At 34.1% G+C, this 12,095-nt stretch overlaps 1 protein-coding gene across 1 annotated transcript in view; it reads left to right on the forward strand.

Moving 5' to 3' along the window:
* The first annotated feature begins 459 nt into the window (after nucleotides 1-459).
* Nucleotides 460-12,095, forward strand: part of LOC129241490 (probable chitinase 10) — a 73,882-nt gene continuing 62,246 nt past the window's right edge. Inside the window, exon 1 of the mRNA XM_054877841.1 lies at nucleotides 460-674. Within this exon, the coding sequence (XP_054733816.1) occupies nucleotides 672-674 (3 nt within the window). The 5' untranslated portion in view covers nucleotides 460-671. The remainder of the gene's footprint in view (nucleotides 675-12,095) is intronic.

Below are 12,095 nucleotides of genomic sequence, written 5' to 3' on the forward strand. Positions count from 1 at the left end.
TGGCAATTTTTTTGTCACAGCGAAATTTATAAAAGTGTTTAAGTGGCCATTAAGACAATTACCAAAAAAGGCAGACAGTTTGTTTTATACCAAAATGCTCAAGCTTTGTTAAGCTTAATTGACTATGCCACGATTTCACTTTTCAAATGCAAATACATTTTTAGTATACCATTTTAAAATTCATTTTCATTTGCATTAGCATACGTTTTTAAATATTTTTAAATTTCAACTGTGGCGTACTTGATCTATATACTTCTGGAACTATGGTTTAAAACTAATTGCCCTTAAATTTTAACTAATGTAATTGCAAACAATTAACAGAAAGTAAATAAATTTAAAAATTGTGAAAGTTGAAATTAAGGGGAATAAATTTATGAATCTCTCACTACAGTGCTTTGTTAATGTCATCTAAGTAAACGGCCATTTTATCGATTTTTCTTATTTTAGTGCAATTGCAGCTTAACGAAATCAACGCCTGAATTCGGTGTTGCTTGTAATTTGTGCAACACGCAATATACTTATATATATATACACAAACTTATCGTTCTATTTTTCACTGAGTTTTATTGGAAAAAGTGGTAAATATTTTTGGGGCAGCGCAATTAAAAGCGAATCACTCAAAACGTTAATTTTGGGAATTTATTTGTGGAGACTACGAATTTTCAAACAAAATGGTAAGTTATTGCATTGAAATACTCGTATACGCGTGAATATGAATATATGCCTTATAGTAGCGGCTGTAGTGGTATGAAACGAAAGACTTAAGGCACAAACTTGAAAGCCATATAGTCAATGCATTTCAGGCGTATAGACAAAGTGCGCTGCAGTGAATCACTGATTTAATTTGGTTGTACCTCCACCAAATGTACGTAGATATCTCTTCAATGCTCTTACCTATATGTGCATAATGTACATGTGTTGGTTGTTTTGACGGAAAAATCAATAAAAAGCGCATGAATTTGTGGAAGAAATAAAAATCCAAGCATGCACACAATTTTATATGTTTCTTAAATTCATTGTGTGTAAGTAAGCGTATATGTTTGTACGTGTACGTGCATGTTTATGTTGCAGAGTTTCACTTTCGAAGTGCGAAAATGTCTGTATGAAGTAAAAAGTACAAAACACTAAATTGCATATAATTGTTAAAACGAATTCGCCACACTTTCGTGCTAAATTAAATTTCTTTATAATTGTATATTTTCCAATATTTATATAGTTTTATAAAAAAAGAAATAATCTGCACGGTGGTGTGCTAAGAAGTTGGCCATTAAAGCAAGATATAATTTTTTTCGTAACATTGATTTTACTTTTCATGTCAGATTATACTCGAGGGGCTGCCTCAAAAGGGATACTTAAATCCAATTAGAAAATGCTGGAAATGATTGGCTAGAAGTCCGAATTAACAACTATATGTATTATTATTATTATTATTAGAAGGCCATTACGCACTGCGACCAGAGCTGATCTATTGTGAAAGGCATATTTTGTAACCCTAGAGTGTAAGGCTTTTTAAAAATTTTAGCACAGTTTTGGGTTTGTTGTTCCAACGATTGCATGGAGATACTACGATACCACCAAGGTGGTGAAGTCTTTGTCTATATATATAATTGGCGCGGTCACCTTTTCTGGGTGTTTGGCCGACCTCCTCCTTCTATTTGTGGCGTGCGTCTTGATGTTGTTTCAAGTAGACTTCGAACGGCAGTTTTTTAGGGCAGAAATACACTCGGAGGTTTGCCATTGCCTGCCGAAGGGCGACCGCCATTGGAAAAAACTTTTTCTACATTTTGGTGTTTCACGGAGGTCCGAACCTACATTCTCTCTGAATTCCGTATGGTAGTCACGCACCAGCTCATTCAGCTACGGCGACCGCCAATAACTATAATATATAATTGGTGCTAATATTCTTTATGGTACGTTGTGCTAAGCTCCTCCACCAATTCATGGTGTGCATCTTTATGCTTTCCACAAATATGGAGGTGGAATCTAAGTACAGTTTTACACCACCTCTGAATTGTAGATGTTTTTTTGTGAGGAGCTTTTTCACGGCAGAAATACACTCGGACCATTGTCTGCCGATGGGCGACCGCTATTAGAAAAAAACTGTTTCCATTATTTGGTGTTTCATGCCAAGGGCTTCCAATGGTAGTCAGTCATTCGGCTACGAAAGCCGCTTTTCATGGCCTTGTGGCTAAGATGAAAGTGTATCAGCTTAACATCTGATAGATCCTCCATCGGAGGACAACAAATGCTAACTGAATTTAATATATCTAGCGAACCGTCACTCTCGAAAAGAGTGCGGGAATTTTTTATGTATCACCCCGGGGGGGAAATGTCCCCCCGGGGAAAACGGTCTTAAAGCCCATATTATCTGCTCTTATCAAATTAACAAACACCTATATATATTTATTAGGGTAGAGCGAGAAAGTGTATTACATATTTGAATTCTATGCTTAATTCTAGGCAAAATAGCTGAACAGTTTATATCCCCAAAATGACGGTAGACCCTCCAAGTTTGTAAAAAAAAGCAGTATATGTATTATTTATATTATTTTTTGATCGAAGTTAATTTTTCATTTACAAACTTTTGCAATTGCCAAGTAATTGCATTCCAATTCATATCAGTTTCAGTACAATCCAATGAGATCCTTGGTGTTTCGGAAGGTAACTCTTTTATTTTATATTCGGGCATTGTCAGTTTTCGCTCATTATATTGATTCAGGAATAATTTTTGAAACGCATTGGAAGTCTCCCGCATGAACATTCTTTTGTCTGTAAATCCCACATACTTTTGTCAAAGACTTCATATATGCTTCGACTTTATTAACCAATGTCCTATGTCAAACATTTGTTTTCCACTCTGTGGCGTTGATAATCCCTTAGTTTGTTCTTAAAGAAAAGAACTATAGGTTTTTAATAATTCTAATGAAATGATCCCTTAAATATAAATAAATACGCAAAATTTTGTAAAAGCAAACTTAATATTGACCAAAATAAAAAAATATAAAATGCCGATCTTTTTTTTACAAATTGGTAGGGTCAAGCGTAGTTTGCTTGCAGGAGGGACCTACAGTTTTAAGCTGACTCCGAACGGCAGATATTTTTATGACGAGCTGTTTTATGGCAGAAATCTCGGAGGTTTGCCATTGGCTGCCAAGGGGCGACCGCTATTAGAAAAATGTTTCTCTTAATTTTGTTTTTTCATCGAGATTCGAAACTACGTTCTCTTTGTGTATTCCGAATGGTAGTCACGCACCAACCCATTGGGCTACGGCGGCCGCCAATTTAGTACTGGTAAAAAATGCTAAATATTCCTTAAATATATTTACATTGTAATTGTTGTGAGTTGTGAGCAAAGGCCACAGCCAATGGGTCATAAGTTCATAATTTAAAAATACGTGGTGTCATTTATTTGGCGTTCACTTTTGTGAGAAGTAGTAAGCAGTCATTATCATTTCATTGTGTCAACTACCCCTTGTTGGTCATCATAAACTCTCAAGTGATAGCATATTAAAAAACAAATGTATACATATATACTTATATAAAGTATATAAAGTACATATATATATATATATATCAATTCTATACTATGGATGTACCTATAGTGATCACTTTTAAGTCCATCCTCGCACTTAAAATAATCAAGATTTTGCTAGTATTTCCTTACTTGAGTCTCTTCCATTAAAAATTAAATGCTTGTTATGGCGAAACAATGGTGAACAAATTTAAATGGCATGAAATTGTCACTTTGAAATTACAAGCATGTCTTCTTGCTTTTCGTGCTGAAATACGCTTTAAAATTTTGAACAAATTCACTTTTGCTCTGCGCAAGGCAAGTTTGCGACGCAAGTTGTTTATTTCCATTTTCTAAAACTCAATCTTCCTTTCACTCAATGTAGGTGTTTTTTGTATATAGTTTTATGAAATGAAAGCTTTCCAAATCCAAGCAGTCTGCTCCTCCTCAAAGCAAGTTTGTGGTTACGTCTTTCTCGTTTGCTCTTTTTGAACTATAACAAAAAATCTTAAATTGCATGAAATTGTCAATAAAAGTTGGAGCGAGATTTTCAAAATTAAATCCTATTGTATATGCGAAATTGCAAGCACAATTATTATTTTGAATTTATGACTTTACGGCAACTTGGTTTTTAGGCTCTCCGAAAGTAAGTTTGCGGCTTAAGTCTTTGAATTTATTGGCTGTAAAATTAAATTTATTGGAAAAAGAAAAACGTATAAAAACTTAAATGAATTGAAATTGCCGTTTGAGTTACGGAGTACCATAAAGACTAGACATTGGTGATGCAAGAAATTTTGTCGACCTTACACTAGCGGCCAAGCTATAAAAATATGTAGTTTTTTATTCTGATTTATAAAAGAAAACATAAAAAGAAATAGTAAAAAAAAACTATTAAAACTTATATAATTTTTTATAGTGCCGAAGTACGTATATACAACTTTTTCGTGTTCGCGAGAGATTGAGGCATCCTTGGGCATTAGCATCACTAGCATCAATAAGATTTTGCATGATCGCTTTGTGGTAGAAAAGGTTGTTCGCGTTGGATCCGCGATGTAAAAAACACTTTATAAAAACGACTGGAAAAAATGCGTCGAAATGCGTCGTTCAAACGAAAGCAAAAGTGTATTCATCATCGTGGAGAATACTTCCAAAAACAATGAAACCAATTTAATTTCTCTACTACTTGGCTAGAAATATATTATGCCAGTCCACAAGTTCGTGCGTTTTTTAAAGGTGGTTTTAAAATTAATAAAAAATATGCTTAAAGTATTTATTAATCAATTATATATTTTCCTTCATTATTTACAATGTCTTCCCAGCGCTAACGCAAATTTTTAATTTCCTGCTCAAAAAATTGTTTGTTCTTGGAGCCAAAATATGCTTCGATATCCCTTTTTATAGCTTCTTTTGAGGAGTAGTTCTTGTTACTCGTATGGGATTGAAAGGAAAAGGTGATAATCGCAAGGTGCAATATCCGGAGACTATGGTGGATGCGGTATTAGCTCCCATCTGAGCTGGTTCAGCTTGCCTAATGGTTGCCTTGCGGTATGAGGTCTTGCGTTGTCGTGGTGAAACAAAATTTTGCGTGTACTCACTAAAGACGGTCGATTATTTTTAAGTGCCTCATTCAGGTTTGATAGCTGATGGGAATAATAATCATCAGTTATTGTCTGGTTTGGTTCTAGAAGTTCATAATAAACAATACCGGCCATATCTCACCAAATAGACAGATAATCTTCTTGGAGTGAAGGCCATTTCTAGGGATCGGTTCGGGTGTTTCATCTTTATCCAACCATTGGCGTTTGCGAACAGGATTATTGTAAGGGACCCATTTTTCATCACCAGTAACGATATGGTTCAACAAACTTTCATTTTCAAGCCGTTGCAGCAGCTGAGAACACACATTCACTCTCTGCTGAAGGTTGGCGACGGAAAGTCTATGCAGAACCCATTTTCCCTGCTTTGAAACCTTTCCCAACTGAACTAGGTGCCTGTGAACTGTTCCATGCGATGAATTTAACCTCTGAGCTATCATATCGCTTGTCAAACTTGGCTCATCTGCCACGAGTTCGAGCAAGGCTTAGGAGTTAAAGACTTCAGGACGACCAGCGCGCGGGGCATCCTCCACGACGCAGTTATCCCTTCGGAATTTGAAAACCACTTTTGCGCAGTCCTTACACTCACGGTATCCTCTCCATGAACAGTGTTTATTTCTGCAGCAGAATTTGTTGCATTTTTACCACTTTTATAAAAAAATATAAAATATGCCTCTTATACGCGTTCGAAGATTCCATTTTATTTTTTAACAACACGTGCTTCCATCCGCGATTAAAATCACTTGTTGAATGCACTATATAGCAAAGGGAATATAAATAGTTCCGTTATATTCCGCGAATAATTTTTTGTATGCAAAAATCGTACAAAAGTGAAATTATGGGTAAAATACGCACGAACTTATGGACTGACCAGATAAAATTAATGGTGTGGCCGTATATTATTTTATTATTATTTTTTTAACGTTTAACGTTAATTCATGGAAAAAAGGCACATTTTTATGATTTTTTTTTGATGACACAGTTAAAATTTATTCGTCAAATCTTTTACTACATAAAACTATAGCATTTGAAGTATATTTTGTGAAAATTTCATCCAAAAATATTTAAAAATACGGCAATGGCAGAAATTATTCGGACGCATCTCAAAAAAAAGTAGTTTTGCGGTGCCCCTCATAACTCGGTGTTAAATCATCTGAAATCAAAAAACCAAAGTTATTTCGTTAGATAATCGTTTTCTCCGGGTAACGCCGAGAGGGTTTTTTGAAATTAAAAATTTTTCGATTTTTGGGAACATGTTAAAGTCAAAAACACGATTTTCGCGTAAAAAATCGGTGAATTAGTTACCATAAAAACAAAAGTATCAACAAATTCTTTCGCGTTACCTTGTAAAACATCTACAGAAAAAGTGTTCAAAATTTCAAAAGGATCGGTGCAGTAGTTTCAAAGTTATGAGGGGCACCGACTTTGAAAACGTAAGTTGTGGGAAAACAGTTGCTAGGTACAAATGGCGCGCGGTTGAGCCAGGTAGGTAGAAACACTTACATGGCTGTATTTTTGTAAGTTTTGCTCCGATTCATCTAAAATTTTCACAGAATATTCTTGAAAGGTTCTTCATTTAAAAAATCAAATAAAAAAAAAATGCAAAAAAAAATTTAAAAACGTTCGCAGCTAATGGCATTGATCTTTTCTAGTAAATTTTAGTTATCAAAGCTGCATTCAAATTGCAACTACGTATGCAACTATTCGCCCAAAAGGAAGATCTCGTCCAATGAAGCCGTCAACGTTTTTAACATCTGTATACCCTTGCAACTATATATTTGTAAACGGATTTAACTTGTTCAAATAATTTGCTGCAGATGCATATGACATTTTTGGATCTATAAGATGCTTGTTTCAAATCGTTTTTTATGCGCGGAACTCATTTTGTAAAAGTCACTTACGCTTTCTATATTTCTCACAACACCAACATTGCACATCGCTTACTGTGGAATGGATACGCCTGTTAAGTAGCATTTAAATTTTTTCGATAACAGAACTTTAAGCTTGAATTTTGTCGGTCTCCATTAGACAGACTATAGTTATTAGAGGTATGTTGCGAGTCTTTTTGCCGATGTATAGAGTTACCGGGAAGGTTATCGTAGATACATTCGATCATTATTATTTAGGCATTATTATTTATTTCTGATAAATTTGGTTATTTGACATGATGTCTAAAACTGAACCGTTCTCGAGATATTTGATTGTAAAGATTTTTTAAAAATATGGCAGCTAAAAAGAAAAACTAGTTTTCAAAGTAATTTGCAGAATAGTTTTCATAGAAGTTTTTTTAATATTGTGAGGTAAGAAATGCTTAGTGAAAAATCGAAAAATAAAAAAAAACTTTATCGAGCAGCAATTTTTATTTGTCAGCGCTTGGTTCGAATTTTATTGATGAATTTTATTTTAATAATTTTTATATTTCATTTTATTAATTGACATACCCTTCCACATAATCAAAAATAGGAACAGTTTTGAGCTTGAGCTTAAAGAGAGGACGTACAACTAAAAACAAAAAATTTTGTAAATTCAATCTTTAAAATCGAATAATTGGAAAACGGTTAATTATTAATCATCCCGTCATATAAACCAAATTAATCTATTATCTAAATAAAAATGCCTGCAGAGCGGCTTTCCTGGTAACTCTTTGTACTTAAGATATATCTATCTAACAGGTGATTTTTTAGCTATTTCGTTTCGTGTTTTATTTCACTGTCAAACATCTTCAGTTCAGTGGTCTATAATTTAACCATGAATCGTCTTACAAACGAACAACGCTTGCAAATCATTGAGTTTTATTATAAAAATGCGTGTTCTGTTAAGAAAGTTTAAGACCCAATTTTTTATCGAAAAATTGTGTTAAGCGACGAAGCTCATTTTTGCATCAATGGGCACGTAAATAAGCATAAGTGTCGATTTTGGAGTGAAGATCAGCCAGAAGAATTGCAAGAGCCACCAATGTATCCAGAAAAGGTCACAGTTTGGTGCAGTTTATGGGCTGGAGGTATCATTGGACCGTACTTCTTCAAAGATGCTGCGAATCGTAACGTAACTGTGAATGGTGAGCGCTACCGTGAAATGAAATCCATAATGCAAAAGCTTGACTTGCATGACATGTGGTTTCAGCAAGACGGTGCCACATGCCACACAGCACGTGTAACAATGGACTTGTTGAGAGGCGAGTTCGGTGAACATTTTATTTCACGTTCGGGACCTGTCAATTGGCCACCCAGATCGTGCGATATAACGACTTTAGATTATTTTTTGTGGGTCTATGTTAAAACTCATGTCTATTCAGACAAGCTTGCTTCAATTAACGTATTGGAAGACAACACTAAAGCATTTATATGTGAGATACCGGCCGAAACATTGGACAGAGTATGCCAAAATTGGACTAAGCGGATGGACCATTTGAAGCGCAGTCGCGGTCAACATTTGCATGAAATAATCTTCAAACATTAAATTATATGGACTGTACTATCGATTTAAATAAAAATGTCATACATTTTTCTGAATTTTACGTGTGCATTTTTGAAAAACTTTCTTATAGCTGTTAAAAAATCAGACTTTATATGCATTACCAATATATTATATAAAAATTTCGAGCTTTGCTATGTTTGATGTTTCATTGAATCTCTATGCATTAAAGTAGAAACCGAAAAGCCTTAGAAATAAAAACACTTAGGTATATAAGTTTGTGTATATGCGTATGTGATCTGTATATACATATGTATTTGCCGCCTTAAAATTAGGTTTGCTTGGAGCTAACAAGTCCGACCAGCTCGAAACTCGACCCCATTTGGTCAAAACTGCTAACGACAGCAATGCCTTGACTATGATATGTGTGCAGATATCTTGATGTATGTTGTTGTAGGTAAGTGTATATTTGTATGCCTTGCAAACATATGAACATATATACAAAATCATTAAATTCATTCATATGCACACAACTAAATGTATATAGTTACATTGGTATATGGTATACATACATTATAATATCAATACCCGCTTCGTTGCTTTTACTTATGTGTGCATGTATGGGTTTGAAAAAATCGGACAATTCTGCGCTGCTACGAATTCGATTTTATTTTATTCATATTCACTTACTTCATGTTTTAAGTTACTATCATACAAATATCAGATCAGGTTTTAGACTCTTTTCTGTTACTCGAATTTTCTACGCATTTCACAAATATAAACACAAAATGAAATATAATTTATATTGCACATACATGTATGTACATATGTATGTGTGCCCTTATGTTTATATAAAAATTAAAAGCTATGAATTAAGTGAAATTCACCTGAATTATAGTGGAAAGGTACAAAATTTGCTGCCCTTAAGAAATTAGTGAAATTCACTTTCAAATAACGGTACGTATACGCAGTCATTGATGCGACTGGACAACTGCTCACATGCACAATGAATAAGCAGAAGTATGCATGCACATATACATATATGGACAAATACGTATGTAGACTGCCAGCAGCTATGAGCGGAATCAAGAGATTTCCTATTTAATTACCAATAATTACACTGCATCCAAGCATGGCAAGCAACTCTTGCTCGCAGCCTGCACGAAGCATCTCTGTTGTCCAGTAGCAGTTGTCACTGTTGCTGCCGCTGCTGCTGCTACCACTATTGACTGCTGGTGGACATTGGGTAATATACTATTAGTATAGGCGGCACTGGTGCACAAAAGCCAGCAAACGCTTTGGGCTACGCCATGGTTCGGCGGCCGTCAATTGATAGTTCATTTTACTTATTTATTTCTCTCTCTTTATTTTTCTTCATTTACAAATGTTGTTTATGCGTAAAAAGTGTGTGAAACACCAAATTTAGGTTTGACTTCTCAGCATTTCGTTGCCTCGTTTATTTTCCTAATCGTTCACAATTTGTCTGCTGGGCTGTTTGTCTGTTTGGCCCGAGTAGATACTGCTGCGTTGCCTTCAGCTGGCTTTGTTGTCTATTCCAAAGAGATAGAGCAGGAAGTTAGACCTGCTAAATATCTTTAGTGGAAACCTGTAGTACACACATATGTATGTATGCGGTTGATAAAATTCGTTTTGATTATAAAATGTTTGGTAATGTGTTTTTCAAAGTCAAAATGAAAAGTAATTAGCGAATGCTACTTTCGCGTGGATTCAAGAAATTTAATAGAGACGGCCAAAACTTATTAAGGCTTTGTTTGTTATATTCGTACAGCCCACAAGGAAGTGTGCCATATAAACATACAAATATTAGCACGCAATAAAGAGAGTTAAAAACAAATAAGGAAGTACTAAATTTGGCACGAACTGGGAATGTAAATTTTTTTGATTTTTAAAATCTCGGGATTTAGATAATATTTATTTTGAAACAAGTTAATTTGGAAAAAACATCAATACTATTAAAGAGGTTCTCCTATGATATGGTAAATAATAAATAAATTAATGGTTTTTACTTTTTCGTTTAAAGTTAATTAGAGTTAATTAGCAACAAAACAAAGGCAATAATCAAATTTATACACATTAGTAATTTTTTAGCCTATTTTTTTACCTTAGGATGTCAAAAAAACTCAATCCAAACAAATTTAAAAACGGAGACGAAAGCTTCTGACTCCTTTTGTTGCGGAAAAAACCTGTCAGATATAGTTTGATGCAATGATAAAGTCAGAACTTAATATCCTTATTCATATACATACCTGAAGTGCATGCCCGTTCACTCACATTATTTTAATATTATTTAATGTAACACGAACACAAATACATATTTCACTCATAAGAAGAGGTGAACATGGAATACAAAAACTCAGTAGAATTTTACGACCGAAGTGTCGTAAACGCAAAGTGTTTTTCAATTTGCTGTATAGACGATTTGCCTATTTCTACTTTAAATATTTCGCAAGGAATTGCAAATCCCGAAAATATCGGGATTGCTAGCATTCACGGCGAACGCCTTAGCCGAATGGGCTGGTGCGTGACTAAGATTCGGAAGTGCAAGTTTAAATCGCCCTGCATGAAACATCAAATGATAGAAAAAGTTTTTTCTAATAGTGGTCGCCCTGAAAGCCATTGGCAAATGTCCGCGTGTATTTCTGCCATGAAAAAGCTTCTCATAAAAAGCATCTGGCATTCGGAGTCGGCTTAAAAGTCGTAGGTCCTTCCATTTCTGGAACAACAGCAATACGCACACCACGAATTGGGGAGCGCGTGGTTTTTATCCGATTTTTGGATTTTTGATTTATACCAAACGGGAGTATTTGTTTTTTAAGTAATGGAATATTTCGTTTTTCTTTTTTTAAATTAGAATTAATTGGGAAGTTATTATGGGTTATTGACCGATTTCGCCCATTTTCAATGCCAAAAAAGTAGTATTCTGTACCAAATTTCATTGAAGTATATTAATTTTTGGTGGAGTTACTGTGCTCCTGAACGGAAGCCTGGAATATTTATTTATTTACTTTTTAATTTTATATTAATTAACTTTTTTATGAAAGTATAGTTTATTCTGAAGCAAAGTTTATAATAATCCAAGTTTCAAATTTTGAAAAAATATGTAACAATTCGTCAGGGTATCATAGAAACTTCAACATTTTTAATCACAATTTTTGGAAATAATTTGAGTACGCAGCTTTACAGCCCATTAAATTTTAGGCTGCACGGAACGTGTAAGTCTGAAGTTACTGAAAACTCTCGTTCAAAAAAAAAAAAACTGGGGTGCATTCGTTATACGGAAGCAAATGCACAGTTTATTTTATTATGCCAAAAACAAACTGCGATTTTTCAAATAAATTTTTTTTTAATTTCGATACTTTTATGAAATTCTTATGTATTAAGTATAAGTTTGAAACTTGGACTATTATGGTATTTATTATAAAAAGAACTATAATTTCATTATATTAAAAATATATATTTATATTAAAAAAAGTAAATAAATACATTGTCAAAACTGGGTATATACACTCGTGCTCACATAATTAAATCATTTTGTCTTTTTATTATTGTATATT

This window comes from Anastrepha obliqua, chromosome 3 (assembly GCF_027943255.1).
Source record: "Anastrepha obliqua isolate idAnaObli1 chromosome 3, idAnaObli1_1.0, whole genome shotgun sequence".
Lineage (NCBI taxonomy): Eukaryota > Metazoa > Arthropoda > Insecta > Diptera > Tephritidae > Anastrepha > Anastrepha obliqua.